The sequence below is a fragment of the Physcomitrium patens genome, chromosome 1 (assembly GCF_059467195.1).
Source record: "Physcomitrium patens ecotype Gransden chromosome 1, ASM5946719v1, whole genome shotgun sequence".
In the NCBI taxonomy this organism is placed as follows: domain Eukaryota; kingdom Viridiplantae; phylum Streptophyta; class Bryopsida; order Funariales; family Funariaceae; genus Physcomitrium; species Physcomitrium patens.
Genome location: NC_143410.1, coordinates 18,260,102 through 18,277,914, shown reverse-complemented (window position 1 = coordinate 18,277,914; position 17,813 = coordinate 18,260,102). Strand labels below are relative to the sequence as shown.

The 17,813-nt window shown below is 45.3% G+C and overlaps 2 protein-coding genes across 4 annotated transcripts; one reads left to right on the top strand and one right to left on the bottom strand.

The window, feature by feature from the left end:
- The first annotated feature begins 947 nt into the window (after positions 1-947).
- On the top strand, positions 948-5,583 carry LOC112281752 (uncharacterized). 2 transcript variants are annotated; one of them, XM_024518613.3, is made up of 12 exons: positions 951-1,584; positions 1,699-1,854; positions 2,144-2,265; positions 2,419-2,473; positions 2,876-2,950; positions 3,097-3,190; positions 3,340-3,403; positions 3,627-3,688; positions 4,179-4,245; positions 4,812-4,859; positions 5,003-5,120; positions 5,348-5,583. In XM_024518613.3, the coding sequence occupies exons 1-12, from the start codon at positions 1,498-1,500 to the stop codon at positions 5,450-5,452; spliced, it is 1,053 nt and encodes a 350-aa protein (XP_024374381.1). In that variant the 5' UTR covers positions 951-1,497; the 3' UTR covers positions 5,453-5,583. The 2 variants fall into 2 exon arrangements, with proteins under 2 accessions (XP_024374390.1, XP_024374381.1); XM_024518622.3 differs by lacking the exon at positions 2,876-2,950 and having other exon boundaries at positions 948-1,584.
- An 834-nt stretch (positions 5,584-6,417) lies between these two features.
- On the bottom strand, positions 6,418-13,426 carry LOC112281743 (DEAD-box ATP-dependent RNA helicase 20). Of its 2 annotated transcripts, XM_024518600.3 has the most exons (11): positions 13,262-13,426; positions 12,878-12,979; positions 12,207-12,532; positions 11,581-11,760; positions 11,274-11,435; positions 11,011-11,165; positions 10,483-10,575; positions 10,215-10,300; positions 9,808-10,034; positions 7,466-7,702; positions 6,418-7,133 (listed from the first exon to the last, which is right to left on the bottom strand). In XM_024518600.3, exons 1-11 carry the CDS (start codon positions 13,354-13,356, stop codon positions 7,036-7,038), a joined length of 1,761 nt encoding a protein of 586 aa, XP_024374368.1. In that variant the 5' UTR covers positions 13,357-13,426; the 3' UTR covers positions 6,418-7,035. The 2 variants fall into 2 exon arrangements, 1 of the variants encoding a protein (XP_024374368.1); XR_016504238.1 differs by lacking the exon at positions 6,418-7,133 and having other exon boundaries at positions 7,530-7,702; positions 8,551-10,034; positions 13,262-13,414.
- Positions 13,427-17,813: the final 4,387 nt, after the last annotated feature.

Here is a 17,813-nt window from a genome sequence, read left to right as displayed (position 1 = left end):
ATCTAATAGACATCTAGAGATTGTTGAACTATCTTAAAGACAAAGTAATCAACAAAATTCTAAGCATTAATAACATCATTGCTACTAATATTTTATAAAAATCTTTGATTGTTAATAATAATATCAATGATCACAATAATCAAGAACTTATCAAGTTTTATCTTCTTAGGCTTAATTGTTGTTTCTTATAGTGGAAGTTTTATGCCTTCAATAAAAGAAAGAATTCTCCAAGTTTGTAATCATTTTTCAAAAGACAAAGGACTAAATAAGCATGTTGGTGCAAAAAATCCATCTAATATTTTTTTGTCATATTTAGGTAGATATTGTATTATAGATAAATATTATTTATTAAAGTTGAAGCTTTTATAGATAAATTACTATAGTGTCTATGTTATATTTTTTTTGGTAATTTGTAACAATTACAAGGTATGTATTTTAAGTTTTAATATGTATTCTTTAAATGAACTTCTTATTTCCATGAATGATCATCATCTTTATATGTGATATGCAAGCTATACTTTTCTTTCTAAAACCTAGTTCTTGGAGTAAACACAAAAATAAACCTGAGAGAAGTTCTAATTTTGGAATCATAATGTTGAAATGCAATAAAAAAAAATTAAAAAAAAAAAAAAAAAAAAAAAACATTTCTCACAACTTACACACAAGATTTAAATAAAAATGAAAAACCCCTGTAAAAGCTTCTTCAGACTTGAAAGAGATATAACCTCGTCTAATATTTTAATCTTGCAAGAATAGTAAACCCAACTTGGAATGTGAGTTCCAACTTCGTTTCTTGTATTGAAGATGATAACAGAATAGGCAGCTTCTAGAGCAGACTTTGGCCTGCTTACCACTGACACTGTCTGAAACGCTTGGAGATTGGAAAACTGCTGCCTTTAATGATTCTATTTATTCATTCACATATATATATATATATATATATAGATACACACACACACTCATATCTAGTGGTGTGATTTGGCTAACTCATTCAAGAGGAATTCGTGTCGAATTCGGTTACGAGTGTGGGTGGACGATGTGGCGGAGGAGTATGAAGGGATGTGGAATGGTGGACTCGGTTAGGGCACCACCACCACCACCATGCTTGCGCCACAAAATCATGAGGCATGGTCTTTCCCCAACACCATAAATTGAATGTGCCCAGGCTGCCTGTTTCGTCGGAGCACAAAGCTTGAAGTCTCTGGAACACACTGCAGTCTTGCCGAGTAGTTTGGAAGGTGGAGTGCAAACTGTTAAAAAAACATGCATCAGTTTTGAGATACTCACTCTCTCATTGACTCCTTGAGAAGGAGCAAGTTGTCCGCTCTCGCAATGCACGCACATGGTCACTTGATATTAAATTTGCTTATGCTCATGAATCAGTTTGGCATGCAAAATACAAAGACATCGAAGACGTTTGAAGTTATGCTTTCAGCATGTATGTGCTCCGGATCCACGTCCATTTTCTGCGTGTAGTGACTGATATAGATTGACACAATGTTTGGGAGGCTTTTTTCCAAGTCGAAGGGGTCGTCTGGGGAATCGGACGGAGGAGGCGGAGGAAGTGATCCTCCTTCAGAAAAGGTACATATGTATTGTCGATATACTTGAGTCGACCAAAGATGTGCGATTAAGGATGCATACCGATGGTGGGGTTTCTTACATTGGCAATGTGGTGGCAATGAGGGATGATTGTAGGTGTGGCTTGAAGGGTGTAAATTTTCGGATTTCAAGTTGGGTCCTATTTTGGGAACGGGAAGCTTTGGTCGAGTTCACGTTGCGCATCACACTCCGACTGGTCAAGTTTGCGCCACCAAATCTTTATCTAAGGCCTCAATTGTTAAATCAAAACAGGTAACGTAACCGTAGCCTCATCTCTCCACTTTCAGATGCCGTTTAACTCGTACTATTCTCTACGCTTAATACGGTTCTTTGATTAGTCCCGATTGTTGTCCGTGACGTGACCAATTCTTGAATAAGCTTAACTATAAATCATAATGTGAACTAGTATGGCAATGAAAGTTTTCAGAGCCGATTATTCATATTTGAGGATATTAGATGTTCTTTGCCGGTTATGTTCTCGTCACTACATTATGAATCCACGTCTTGCTTTTCACAAAACCATGATAGAGTCCTATGGCAGGTGCTGCACGTGAAGCAAGAAAAATCAATCTTAGCGAAGATATCACACCCTTTTGTGGTTAATCTGCTTGGATGTTGCCAAGATGATCAGTGTGTACATCTTGTTATAGAATATGTTTGTGGGTAAGGGCAGCTCAGTTCTCCTGTAGCACTTACCTTTGAAGCAAGTCACAAGAAGTAGACTAGCTGATATGTCTGCTTCGAGGACGTAATCAAACTCGTGGCCCGCTGGTTCATTGGACTTTGCTTAACTCACGTGGGTTGGAATGTAAATAGGGGCGAGTTTTTCACCTACCTACGCAGCACTGGGCGTTTTGATGAGGCGACCACTGTGAGTCTTTCTTATCGCTGCTTTGATAGCTGATGGAACAGCTAATTCTAGGGTTTTCAAAGAAATGCAACATTTGTGTCATGGTTTACAAAGATCTACTTGCAGTTAGCCCATGTAATTGGATAACAACCATAGTGTGACTATAAGTATATTAGTTGCTAAATACATAGACAAAAGAAAACCCCACGAGCATGCTAAACATGATTCAAGTGAGAATGATTGTGAAGTGCCTGTTTAACTTGTTGGGGTTTCCTTTGGAGCGATTCTATAGACTGAATGAAAGCCTAACAAGATAATGCTTGAAAGTAGATGCTGCATAGGATTCCAGCTCCAGTTGGAGCTGCAGTTTTTGACATTTATTTCTAGAAAGTAGTCAAGCTGATAAGTTCGTGATCTTGGCAGAGATTTTATGCCTCACAAGTATTATGCGCATTTGAGTATCTGCATAGTATGGATATCATATACCGAGATCTTAAGGTAGTCACTGCCACTATGTATGTGCCGTCAAATATTGCTGTGTTGAGGTAGCTTCACTTATCCATTTCGAGAGATGATTTGACCCTCATGTTTGTTATTGAGTGAATTTGAAATTGGAAGAGGTGGTGGTATTTTTCTGCTGCCAGCCTGAGAACCTGCTGCTTGATGCGAAAGGAAATCTCAAGGTCACTGATTTTGGGTTCGCTAAGCAGATCGACCGAAGAACCTACACTTTGTGTGGTAAGTTCTGTTGTGTTACAAAGTAATAGACTGCACCTGGAGAAGTACTCTGAACTGTCTCATAACGATCTTGTTAACTGTTTGCTTGCGTTACGACATTGCTGGTTAGTGTATGGGTTATGACTCGTCTTTATAGAGGCTTAATGCAGGTACACCTGATTACCTTGCTCCTGAGATTATTCTGAATAAGGGCCACGGCAAGCCTGTTGATTGGTAAACTTTCTGTCAATTTTGTAGACGAAGGGAAATTGCTAAAATTTGAGAATTCATTTTCTAAATCAAAATTCAACCATATAGAAAAAGACGTTCTTGTTATCACATTTCAGAGATGACAACAAACCTTGATTTGTAGTTAAAAGCATGTAAATCAACTTACTAATTTTTCTCGACAAGACATGTTGGCAAAGAAGCTAATATATGTTCTGACGTAAAATAGGTGGACTTTTGGAGTTTTGATATACGAGATGTTAGCTGGATATCCTCCTTTCTATGATGATGGTGAGATAATCATATCTTTGTAACAGCCTCACTTTTGAATATGGATTAAAACAATATCTGACATAATTCGTAGGGAGATAGAGATGAATTTGGACTCGCTTTCTACTAAGAGTTGAAGTGAGCAAAATGAAAAATGTACTTCTCCTACTAGTAGATAAAATGAGGGTTGAGGTCAATTTTTCGTGGTATTGTAAAATTGAAAATTTATACACATAAAGAACATGTTCAAACATAAAGTTATATATATATATATATATTAAAAAAAAATCATTTTACTTTCAAGGTGATTTTCACTACTTTGCCAAAAACATATTTCTTGGCCTCAAATCTCTTTGTAGTTGAAGTTTCCTCAAACTTATCAAAACATCACAAAGTTTCATTGTAATTAACCACAGATTCACTATTTGTATGTGAAATTATGAACTTATTCTGTATATTGAATGTGTATACTGGTAAAATTTCCAAAACCTTATAAATGATTTTTGAACAGATCCTGTCGGCACATACCAAAAAATACTAAGTGGTAAAATACAATTTCCAGGACACTTTTCAAAGAGGTACCATACTACAAATCATTAAAGACATTCCTTTAAAAAAAAGTTCCAATACAATGTGATTGATTTTTCTCAACACTTTTTATCAAGAAAGAATTTTCAGTGCATGTGTATATATATGTATATGCATATATATATATCAATTAATCAATCAAGCCTGAAATCACTTAAAGTTATCTGAATATAGCCGTAGTAGACTGTTGCATTCAGTAAAATATCACTATCACTGATATTCCCAAAACAATTACATCAAAGACACCCAATGCGTGCTCATGTAAGAAGTCAAACAATTGCATATTGTCATTTATAAGAACCTTTGCATACAAAGTCTCTGAAAAATAAAATAAAATAAAAAAATAACAGAATAGACAAAATAATATAAAACCACAATTGAAGACCAAGCACTGATTACCGAACAAGAAATAAAAATGGTCACGAATAATCATCCATGTGCATTCAATTTGCAACAAACTTGACACTAACTAACTCATCATGTTGATCTAACACCACACTGCAATATGTGTCTGCAGTAACAAACTCACATATTCCTTTCATGTTTGGTTATGTAGTGCAAAAGACCTTTTAAGAAGACTCCTAGTAGCAGACTTGACAAAGCGGTACTATCACCTCAAATCTCCGGCATTTCGTTTCTGCATGCTTGACAAATCCTTCAATGTTCGTGTCATGTTGTGCTCTTGTACATAGGGTGCTAACTACTTACTAATCAAACGCTCTCAAATCCGTGTATGAGATCAACCAGAATAGGATGCTTAAAAGGAGGAGTGAAGGAAATCAAAACACATGCATGGTTTCAAACTGTCGACTGGGATGCTGTTGTTTCCAAAAAAGACACTCCTCCCATTCGACCCAAAGTCTCAGTACGTGCCTGCACTTCTCTTACATTTGATAGTTTCACCTGCATTTCATATTTAAACAAGGTTATCGAATTTCCTCAATCTAACAATAATCTTACACTTCCTCAAAGTCCAATTTATCAATCCTCAATAACAAGAAAACAATCAGCACATGTCTCTCGGTTCCAATTGTTTCATCTCTAGCTCCTAAAATAAAAAGAAATCCTAAATTAACGTTCTATACTGTGCAGTCCAAGGATGACACTAGCTGCTTTGATGACTACTCCAAGCTAGGCCCCATGAAACACGACTTTGTCTTGACATCTGAAGACCAACTACAGTTCGAAGGCCTTTAAAACGTCCAGGTTCTCAATCTGGTCAAAAAAACCGACCTCTCCATCCAAGTCCATGCCATAGCAACTCCCAACAACTGGACATCATTGTAACATGTAACAATCGTGAATAGATTTCGTTTCTCTCGCTACCACTCACCTGACAGAACCCTCATGCGAAATTCCCGCCAACCCACTTCCAGACCACGTACCTCCATGCAAGAAATCCACAGTACCCAAACAAACAAACCAAAGAACACACCAATAATCTAAATCGACCGCACACCCGATCCGGCGCTATATCCAAACCCGCTCAAACCGCCTATCATACAACATCTGAATTAATCCTCGCCTCTAGCAATCATATCTACCTCTCAAATCTAACCTACAAAAAAATCTGCCGCAAGCACACCAAAACAACTCCAGCCACCGACCCAACCCCGCACAAGTTCGTCACCGCTACTCTACCCTCATGACCACCAACTCCACGCAATCCTAAACATTCACTCAATCATTTCTCCACACTACGTCCCCTTCAACAATAACACCTCCCTTCCCACCACCTACAGACCCAACCTATACAACACTACCATACCAACGCAATGCTACTCCTCCGTCAACATCACAACGCTCCGCTGCACACTCTACTCCCCACCAACCCTCTAAACCCATCCGATCAATCCCTCCACTCAACACTTGATTGCACCTCCATGCATTCAACACCAGCCATGTCCTCCAACGTGATACCTCGACCAAAACATTCCTCATCGTCTCTTCTCACTCCCATCTACCACCCCTACACCCAATCAAAACTCCTCCAACCCCTACAGCACCCATTCCGCACCCACACAAACCCACCCCAACCAACACAGCAATCCCCTCCTCCCACCATCGCCCCGAACACACTCCCTCAATACACACACAGTCGCCCACAGAATCACACCATCATCCGGGTCCACCTTCACACAACCATACCACAGCCCAAAATATGCACATCCTCCATCACAACCTTGATATACAATTCCTCCAAAGGGAACTCTACAGTCAGTCCAGCGAAGGCCCAACGCCCTTCATACAGGCATCGTACCGTACTATGCACTCCCACTCCCTTCCTATGGCAGTCTTACCACCAACTTTCCAAACCCTGCCAACCCTGTGTTCATCGGCCTCCATTACCATAAAAACCACGCGACTAACCCGAGGCCCCAGGAACTCGGCAAAACTCTCTGTCCACCCTCACTACTCCATATAATCACACTGATCCTGTGTCGCCCTCCAACCCGATCCCACCACTTCCACTCTTTGGCTTCGCGCTCTTACTCCACGACACCCGCAGCTTTCTCTGCAACCCACCCCCGCTCTCACTTTTACCACCGATTGCTCCACCGCACAACTGCTCGTCCTCACACACCGCCACCACTCGCTCCTGCCGACCCTGCTCACTGCCCGTCACGCCCACCTCGTCCAACCGCCGGTACACCGCACTCAATGGATCACATGTCCAACCCACGCTACGACTCAAACACCTTACTCCTTCGCTTCGCTACTGCCATCCGCTGCTTCGCTATGCACCCTCTTCAAACTCGCACCCTCGCAGCCTCGCAGCCTTACCGACCCCATCTTTGACCGCCCAGGGGTATAGTGTTGGAACCTGACTGCTGAACGCCAAATCCTCGCCCACCGAAACCCCTTCCACGATGAAATCCTGCATTCACATCCACCCGACTCTCTGTCACCACTCCGTTCCTAACAATCTCCCGCTCCCTCACCATCATCACACCCCATCCAACATCATGCCACTCCCACAACCTCAACTCTCCCCTGCCCCAAACGCTCTCCGTCTCATACCGCCAATACTGCCTTCCTGCAAACCACAAACCTCAACCTTACCCCCCTCGATCTCTCCATCCCCCCCCCCTCTCTCTCTCTCTCTCTCTCTCTCTCTCTCTCTCTCTCTCTCTCTCTCTCTCTACAAAATGCAATTCACGCCTTTCAACTTCCTTTCCACAAACCCACACGGCACCGTCCACCACCCACCTCCACCGCCTCCGCCCCGACTGCTGCCCACCATTGCTTGCAACTGAGAACTCACTGGTTGACCCGCCTCCACAAGTATTGACACCAGCTCCTTCGCGTGCTTCGCGTTCGCTGCAGTGAAGAACGTGTACGCAGCTCCCTTCGCACCAGCACGTCCTGTGCGACCAATCCGGTGCACGTAGTCTTCACACGAACCCGGAAAGTCGTAGTTGATCACGCACTTGATATCCTTCACATCTGAAACATCGCCCCCTCCAATCCGGTCAGTTCCAACCTCTCCCCCTCAACGTCCGCCCACTTCACCTTCTCCAAAACTACCTTCTCTTTCTATGACCCGACACCCATCACCACCTCCACACGCCCTACACCGCCTCCTGCTACTCCAACCCACTCCTCACTCCCTCCTCTCCTTCGACAATCCCTACTATTCACAGCCCATCATCCAAGGGACGTTATCAACTCTTACCGTCCCACCTCATCGCCTAGTCACGCATGTACTCTTCCTCAGACTGGTTCAGAATCTCTCCACAACACACTGCTCTACAAAACAAAAACCACCGAACCAACCCAAAACCATGCGCCATACGCCCATCAATCTCTCACCATCCTCCCCGTTCCCTATCTGCGCACCCCACTCTGCCATCTACTGCACAACCACCGCCCACATTCTCCCACAACGCCGTGCTCTCCTTCCCACCATCACCGCGACCACCCCGCTCAACATAGATTACGTCGCTCACAACTCGCACCCTCCAAACGCATGGAATACAATCCAACCCACTGACCTACGCCTAACCCAACTCCCTCCCTTCCCGTCCCGTCCTGACCCCATCCATCTTCCAACCCCCTCTCAACTACCAACCCCCACATCACATCACTCCCGCTCGCTACCAACTCCCCCTCCTCCCACGCTCTTACGTTCGTCACAACCCTCTCCAACTCCGCATCACTCCCATCCTTCGCCTCAACTACTCCCAACCAACACCGCCACATTATCTACCGTCACCCACTTCCGATCCTCCTTCGTCTTCGTCAGTCCCATCCATCACATCCGCCCAATCGCGGGGCGCGCTGTGGATGCCCACCTTGCAACGCTCTAGACCACACAACGCGGTGTCTGCACCGGATGAATGAGTGTGGCGACCGGGCTGCACACAGTAAGCCAGCGATCCAAAAAAGCAGGTGTGGAGCGTCGCCGTGGCGGCGGCAGTGTCTCTCTTTCGCACTCCCATGCACTGCCCCTTTCTTCCTTCCCACAGAAAAAAATTAATAAGAGCATCAAGAACCGCCGCCACGCCACTATCATGCCATCAGGATGCCAGCTGGCCTACAGCCCGCCCGCATTCTCACGCACCCTGCAGAACAACAAAGACACCGCACCCCATTCTCCCACTCCCATTTTCCACTGCTCACTCATCCTACCTCACCATGTTAGATCCTACCACTCAACCCACCATTCCACATCGTACGCCCACGCACACCAAATCCCCGCCATACCACACATCACACTTCAAACCACATCAACCCACCACCTCCAACACCGTGCCCCTGCTCGACGCCCCAACCACACGCACCCCGCTTACCTCCATTCCTTCCACCAACTCCTCCCACACCCCACAACTCAACACGCTCCCGCTTCCCTCACACCCCTACTCGCTGCTCTTTCCCCGGGCGCCTCCAACGCCCCGCCGGAGCCGCCCCACCATTCTTCTACGACTTCGACTCCCCCCCACCACCACATGAGCCCTACATGACCGATTCACACGACGCACGCGACTTCCCCATGCATCACACACACCTCCGACCCCAGTCACACCCATCGGGACCGACTCCCTCCCACACACGCTCCTTACGCATCGTTCCCACCGGATGTACCAACTTGCCCCACCCGACTCCCAGTCTCCGTGCCACAACATCCACACCGTCCCAACACATTCTCCACTGAACTGCCACCACCATCTCCCAAGCCCTCACACCACACACGTGCTTTGCGCAACAAACCCAAATACCATCCGCGCCATCGCTCACTGCACTGCAACGTCATCCACGAACGACACGACCGACCACCACCCCCAGCACATCACAGCAAGTCCCTTCCACTTCCAATTTGCACAACCACGACCTCGACCTCGACACATGTGACACCCACGCCACGAACATCCACCACCCGATCTCTGGCCTGACGCCACCTCCAACACAGTCACTCGATTACGACACAACCAAGCCACTGCCAAAACCAACACACACGCCTTCCATCTCCATTCACGACACAAACCCAACGCACCCTTCCCTCCCAACCAATCGCACGCAACGCTTCATATCAAATCCTCTCCCGCACATACCCAAACCACGCGCAGCGACATCAGTGGCCGTCATGATAGGACTCTTCCCAGCTTTGAACTCCGACAAAACCCAGTCCCTCTCTGCCTGGGACTTGTCGCCATGGATCGACAGCGCAGGCCAACCGTCCATTCTCAGCTGCCGCGTCACCTGATCGCACCCGCGTTTCGTCTCCATGAATACCAGCAACCTGCTTCCATCCATTATCTCTTCCAACAGCTTGATCAACCTGAAACACACACAACAACAACACCTCAGCAAAACCGCCTACCCCACGCCCTCTGCTCCAAACACCTCAACCAAACTACCTCCAACCCCCCCCCCCCCCGCCAACAACCCACAACTCATATATCCACTGTAATTCCTCTCCCGTCCCCACCACAACCCGCGCTTCACAGCGTCAACGTACTTGGGATACTTTTCGTGTTCCGACACCACCTCCACAACTTGGTCTATCGCATGGTTGGCTTTCAGATCCGACGAACCAATCGTCACCTGCAATGCAAATCACCTCATCCCGCTCAACCACATGTAATGTCACCCACAACCAAGCACACCATCACACCCCCGTCCACACATCATGGACCACACCTCCACACCACATTCCAAACACCATGCCTCCCCTCAAAATAAACCTTCGCCCGCTCCTTCCTCGTTCATGCAACAAACCCTCGTACCTTGTACGGATCGTTCAAAAACTGCCTCGCAAGGAACTCTACTTCCTTCGGCCATGTCGCACTCCAATACAGCGTCTGACGATCTGGTCGAATCTGTTCGCGTAACCGCCCACACAACCCAACCCACCCCACCCCATTCAGCACAATATGCACCGCTTCTACCAACATTCGCCCACCTACATGCTCCTCATTCCCACCCACACTCTCTCCATCCGCATTCCCACTCCGCTCCCACACCCCTCCACGTGCTCAACTTTGCATCCGCTTCACTCCTACCCTGTTTCTACTTGCGCTTCCCGTTCACAGGACGCCCTCATCACCTGCCAATATCTATCGGTTCACCGCATCCGCCTTGCCAAGTCACAACGTCCCACCCTTCCCCGTGCACTCAAACCAACATCGCCACACCCCACCGCCCGCCCTCGCACACGTGCCATGACAACAACTACCCAGCGCGCCCCACAACCTAACTCACTCGCTGCACTTTTCAACCGCTGCCAACCCACCCTCGCACGCACCCATACTCACCTGCGATACAATCTTCCGAATCTGCGGTTCAAACCCCATGTCCAGCATTCGATCGGCCTCGTCCAACACCAAGTACGTCACTCTCCGCAAATTCGTGTGTCGACCTTCCAGCATGTCAATCAAACGACCCGGTGTTGCAATCACAACCTCAACCCCTGCACCACACACGCACTTCATGTTACTCACGCCCACGCCCTAAACTGCCGCAAATCACCCATCCGCCCCAGAACTGCATACCCCACTTGCACACAGCTCATCCCAACCTTTCTGCAGGTCGCGGATCTGTGGCCCTTTCGGGGCACCTCCGTATATGCACGTGTTCTTGATCTTCGAAGACGCCCCAAATTTCGTCGACTCTTGCTGAATCTGCACCGCCAACTCACGAGTAGGGGCCAACACCAGCACGATCGGCCCATCTCCAGGAGCTGCAACCCAATCCACCACCACCACCCAGTCAAATGCGCGAAACTGGCTCATCACACCATTAACCTCAACTTCATCCACGCACTCGTTTCAACCCTGCCTTCCCATACATCAACCCTCCTCCACACGTGTGCGCGAAACCCTCACCCAGATACGGTTGAGCATTCACATGCACAATAGCCGGCAGCAGATATGCCAGTGTTTTTCCGGACCCGGTTTCTGCCAGCCCGATCAAGTCGCGCCCCTTCAAAGCCATGGGCCAGCCTTGCGCTTGAATAGCTGTTGGCTCCGTGAACCCTGCCTTCAGCACCTCATGCAGCACATAATCTGCTCCATTTCCCAAACACACAACCGCCGCAGCGTGATCAGCGCCACAAACCCAATGCCACCACCAACAGGACCGATCCCGATCAATCACACAGTGTCCACCACAAACCAAGCCCCGTGATGTTTTCGTCCCGCCTACTCCACGACAGGTTTCTTCGCACACCACATCTGCCAAATGTGCCCTCACTGGCCAGCCCACACATTCCGCGCATCGTGCACGACGTCGCCTACGCCGGAAGATGAACCATCCCGCTACTCTACACTGCACACACCACTGCAACTACACAGCCACCCGCGCTCACCACTCCCACAACCCTAAACTGTCCCGGACACCTGCACTCTCGCAACTGTGCTCCGTGCACGCCACCACAACGTCTTTGTGTTGCAACACGGGACGGCTAGACCAAACCCGGCCACGATTCGTCAGCCATGCAAATGCCACGCACCTGGAAATGACGCCTCCTCGAACGTGCGGACGGGCTTAGGAACGGTCCGACCTTCCACAGTTATTTCTCGCTTTCGCCTGTAAGCTGCAACCTCCTCCTCGGTCAAAGCAGACACGGCCGGATGCTCCACGTAGAAATTCTTCTCGAATGGAATTAGGTTTTCGAACTCCTGCGCTGGCAACGCTATGTCGTCCAAATCACGCTTGCTGCTCCCACCATAACCTCCTCGCCCGCCTCCTCCTCGTCCACCGTATCCACCGCCCCCTTTGCCACCACCGCCATAACCTCCTCCCCCACCGTATCCTCCTCCACCTCCTCCAAAGTCACTGCACCACAATCCACAACCTCAGCTGGCTCCCACAAACAAATAGCAAACCTGCACCAACTCTCGCTCGCTCGCTCTCTCTCTCTCTCTCTCTCTCTCTCTCTCTCTCTCTCTCTCTCTCGCTGTGTGTGTGTGTGTTCGCGCGCCCTGTCTGTCTCTGCTCCTCTCTCGCAAATACAACAATTGCCCCGACCATCGAGAGACGCGCAAGTTGGGCACCGGCCAGCGCCGGCGCAAACCATCCCATTCGCAGCCACGCGCGGGACCGCGATGGCTGCAACCCCCAATTCTCACACCACAATGCCCAACACAACCACCACTTCACCAGCCCCGCCCCCACACGTACCTCTTCCTGTCGCGAAACGACGAAGGATCGCCATATCGGCCATCAAATCGGCTCATCTTCAATAACCTAACTGCACCCGCAACGCAACCTGGAATACACTCACTGCAAACGAACCTCCGCAATCAGCCCCGCCCCATCACCCACACCCAATCAACCCCTCCTTCTCGCAAAAACTACTACCCAAACTATTGCCCGATATTAACCACACTCCAACGTCACCAACTGCTTCACAAAACCGCACAACAGCACGACCACCGCCACCAGAATGTTGTAGCTGCGAACGGTCAAACCCCAACTACACTAGACTCTCTCCCCTCAATTCATGGCAGAGTGGCAAAGCTGCAAGCAACAATAGCAACATCAGCGTTGCAGGAACTTACTTACCTTGGTTGTGTGTGTGGTAGTTTTCTGGAGGAAGGTGAGATTGCAGAAGATGGGCAAAGGAGGTGCTGGAGCGATGTAGGGTCGAATTCGATCATTCCCTTGGCCCTCGTAGCAACGGAAGCAATGGCTTTTAAGGTCGGACTGTGTGAAGCTCTGACTTTCCTTTCAGCTTGAACCATCCTCGAAATACCCCTCGATCTTGTTATTTTTTGTCCTCGATCTTGTTCTTTTTTGTGACGGCGCAGGATGTGAGTAGGCGGGTGTTGGGCTTTGATTTTGGGTTGTCGGTGCAAGAGAATTCACTACATTTGGGTCCCATCAGGTTCAGTTGTTGTTGTCCTCCAGGATAGTTATTACAAAGGTTTTAATGTTCTCTGGTACATGCTTCCTTGGTTTGGCCTTGTGTTGCCACTCTCTCACATTTTTCTAGTGCATTGAATGGTTCTATCAAGATTTTGGGTTTACTTTCCTATTGTTGGAAATATACGTGTTTGTGTTTTTATATTTGAAGAATTGCCTATTTTTTCTTATAAGTTGTTATATTTGGGAAACTTTAGTGAGGCGATGTTTTACTTTTGGGTGTTGACAAGCATTTTCGATTAACTTGGTTCATTTTTATTTTGTGTGTAGGGTTGATTTTGACTCCCTAATCAAGCTGTACACTTGATGTTGAACTGGTTTAAACAAAGAATGACTACAAATGATGTGGAATATTGTCATTTCATTACAAAACATGGACATTTGGGGTGAGAAGTTTGCATTAAATAATGCATTTTTCATATTAAAAAGATTGCAGTTTTTTCTTGAAAAAGCTACAAAATGGGCACAAGTAGCAAATACTTTCCTTGGCTGATGAATGTTTTATTTCATAAGATAATAATGAACACTGTTAAAACATATCCATCATGTGAAATCTTTTCTTTTTATGTACCAATTTGTAAATTGTATTGTATTAGGATTTACTTGATTTGCTACGTTGATATTACATTCATAACTTTTGAAATTTTTATACGCCTATATAGTAATAATGTATTTGTATATTTATCAATATTGGTTACAAATATAATCAAAGTGTTGTAAATTTTTATTATTTTCAGTAGTATTGTGATGATATTTACCACTTACATTCATACATAATAATCATATTATATCTACACATTCTAATTTGTTCTTTTTCTAAATATCTTTGTTGGTGTTTCAACATAAGTGATCCTAGTAAATTAATTATTAGATTTTATATTTTATTTATAACTAAAATAATCATTGTTTGGGATATTTTATAACTTTACTTTAGATCCAAAACTTAATCCAAAAAAAGAAATATCACATGTATTGATTATAAGACAACATATAATATTTTTATTTATAAAAATATGAAAATAACTTATCCCTTATCATTTAAATTATCTTCTTGTAAACTAAGTATTAGGGACATAATCCTTAGAACCTTCTGAAGACAAGTTTCTAGAACCTTCTAGAAGCAAGTCTCTGGAACCTTCTAGAAGCTTTTTAGTTGGTAGAAGATGTTAGGGATATAGTCCTTAGAATCTTCTAGAAACAAGTTTCTAGAACCTTCTAGAAGCAAGTCTCTGGAACCTTCTAGAAGCTTCCTAGTTGATAGAAGTTGCTTGAGAAGCTTCCTAAATAGGAGTATATATTGGAATCGAGGCTGAAGAGTTCTTCAGTCTCGACAACACATCTCTTGGAGCTCTAGCTCACCTCTTTGGTGTTGTTCTTGTATTCATCTGATTAATCTAGTTCTTGTCAGTTCTTCTTGAACTTCTTGTTAGATCTTGAGTCTGTATTTCTATGTCCGTGACAGTTTGTCGAGACTTCACTCACCTCACATATCAGAGCTAGTTTCTTCCTCGTTAGAGTGTGGATTATCCCTCTGCTTGGAAGTTTTACAGGTTGTGGATTACCCTCCTCTAAACTGATACTTCTTTTGTTACAATATTGGAGTCTTATTCTTCTTGGAGAGAGTGGATTACCCCTTTTCTTGAAGCTCTTAAGGCATTTTAGAGGTTGCAGAGTACCCTCTTCTAAACCAATATTGTCTTCTTGTAGAGTCATTTCTGTCCTTCTCTTAGAATGGCCAGAGGTCAAGACATTAGTATGACGAAAAGTTCGGAGTCCAAGTTGGATGCTATTATGAATGCCCTCGCTACGTTATCACAAAGAACTGCAGAGATTGAAAGAGTCGTGGCAAGGCTTCATAATGATGGAGCATCTGGGATGGCACAATCTAGGTTGCACCAGCCTCAAACTTCTGCACTTGGAGAAGCAACTTTGCCTCAGGTTCGACAAGCACCGCTGGTTCTACAACATAAGGAGCCCCGAGTTAGCCTTCCGGATAAGTTTGATGGTACGCGTTCCAAGTTTCGAGGATTCGTCAACCAAATCAGGTTGATAACAGTTGTACATCCCGAACGCTATCCAACAGAGTAGTCACGTGTTGGGCTTGTTGGAACCTTACTTACAGGACAAGCTCTATCATGGTTTGTTCCTTTGTTTGAAAAATGATCATCTATACTAAACAACTTTGAAACCTTTTTGGAGGCGTTTGCGAAAGCATTTGGTGAACATGACAAGGTTCGATGGGCTACAACAAAGATCCAATCACTACGACAAGGGATGCGCTCTATATCAGTCTATGCATCGGACTTTAGGCAATTAGCATGCGACATCAATTGGAACGAAGAAGCGTTGATGAGTCAATTCTATTGGGGTTTAAGGGATGATATGAAGGATTTGCTGTTAATTCTTCCTGATCCGCAAACACTCAACGAAGCTATTAGCCAAGCTATGAAGTGCGATAACCGCCTATTCCAACGCCGCCAAGACCAACGTTCAAGACAACATACGGTTTACCATGTCCCAACTATGTCGACAAACAGCGTGAATTCACATTCAGAGGTAGAAGACATGCAAATTGATACAGTACGTGTCCAATCCCTTACTCTAGAAGAAAAAAAGCGGAGTATGGAGGAAGGTCTATGCTTGTATTGCGGTGAAGAAGGCCACAAAGTTGGAAACTGCCCCAAGAAGCAAAATCGATGTATTGTCAGGAGTAGGGGCGCGTTTGTTCAGGAAAACAAGGATGCTCAACCACAATAAGAACCGTGCGGCTGGACAGTGAAATATCGCAACAACAATCAGGTTTCTTTCTTTCCGCTCAACCTGCCCTTTGCTTTACAATCCCTTTGCTTATTGGCCCTCAGAAAATGAGAACCTTAGCATTATTAGATTCAAGAGCATCTGCTTGTTTCTTAGACGAAGAATTTGCAAAGCGTCATAAAATCCCTTTAGTACAAAAATCCAAACATATTCACGTTGAAGTCATAGATGGGCGACCTTTATTGTCTGGTAGTATCACCCATGAATCAGAACCTATAGAAGTGACGTTTAAGGGCCATAGTAGTCATATTATTTTCAATATTATTAGAACTCCATCAAATCCTGTTATTCTTGATCTTTCCTGGTTGGAAAAGCATAATCCATCCATAGATTGGAAGTTGTGGAAGATGACCTTTCCCACAAAACCATCCAAGAGCAAGCCTAGTAAGAAACCCCGAATAGAGAAATCCTTATTCATTGGAGCAAGAGCGTTTATAAGATCGTCCAAGGAAGGCACACCGTTTGTCATTTATGCGGCTCCAACTGCCGGGGAGAAGATCTCAACAACAAGTATACCTGAGCAATATAAGGATTTTAAAGACGTGTTTCAAAAGAAGAATGCCGACATGCTATCGGAACACCGACCATATGATTGCGCCATAGACTTGTAGGAAGGAGCACAACCGCCTTTTGGCCCAATCTACAATCTATCGCAGATGGAGTTGGCGGAGTTACGAAAGTACATTGATGAGAATCTAGCCAAGAACTTCATCCGTCATTCAAAATCGTTATGTGGAGTACCCATCTTATTTATGAAGAAGAAAGATGGCTCATTGCGGATGTGCGTGGACTATCGAGGCTTCAACAAGGTAACAAAGAAGAATCGTTACTCGTTACCCTTGATTTCTAGTCTCTTAGAACAACTTGGACATGCAAGGAACTTTACAAAAATTGATCTAAGAGGAGCTTACAACCTCGTACGAATCATGGAAAGAGATGAGTGAAAGACAGCGTTCTGTACAAGATATGGCCGTTTTGAGTATAATGTCATGCCCTTTGGTCTTACCAATGCTCAAGCGGTCTTTCAACATATGATGAATGACATTTTTTGAGAGCACCTTGACGATTTTATTGTCATCTATTTGGATGATATTCTGATATTTTCCAAAAACGAAGAAGAGCATGAAAAGCAGGTTCGTTTGGTCTTGGAGAAACTACATGAACGAGGACTATATGCTAAGTTAGAGAAGTATTTATTTCACCAAATAGAGGTGGAGTTTTTGGGATTCGTTGCGACTACGGAAGGCTTGAAGATGGATCCCAAGAAGGTGGAAGCAATCATGTCCTGGGAGGTTTCGAAGACAGTTAGAGACATATAATGCTTTCTTGGTTTTGTCAACTTCTATCGGATCTTCATCAAGAATTACTCTAAAGT

Coding starts and splice junctions, on each gene's coding strand:
- LOC112281752 (XM_024518613.3), top strand. CDS start 1,498: ATGTTTGGGAGGCTTTTTTCCAAGTCGAAGGGGTCGTCTGGGGAATCG. Junction 1,855..2,143: donor CAATTGTTAAATCAAAACAG/GTAACGTAACCG, acceptor GTCCTATGGCAG/GTGCTGCACGTGAAGCAAGA. Junction 5,121..5,347: donor CCATTCGACCCAAAGTCTCA/GTACGTGCCTGC, acceptor TATACTGTGCAG/TCCAAGGATGACACTAGCTG.
- LOC112281743 (XM_024518600.3), bottom strand. CDS start 13,356: ATGATCGAATTCGACCCTACATCGCTCCAGCACCTCCTTTGCCCATCT. Junction 12,533..12,877: donor TCGTTTCGCGACAGGAAGAG/GTACGTGTGGGG, acceptor ATTGTGGTGCAG/TGACTTTGGAGGAGGTGGAG. Junction 10,576..11,010: donor TTCGGAAGATTGTATCGCAG/GTGAGTATGGGT, acceptor TTACGCGAACAG/ATTCGACCAGATCGTCAGAC.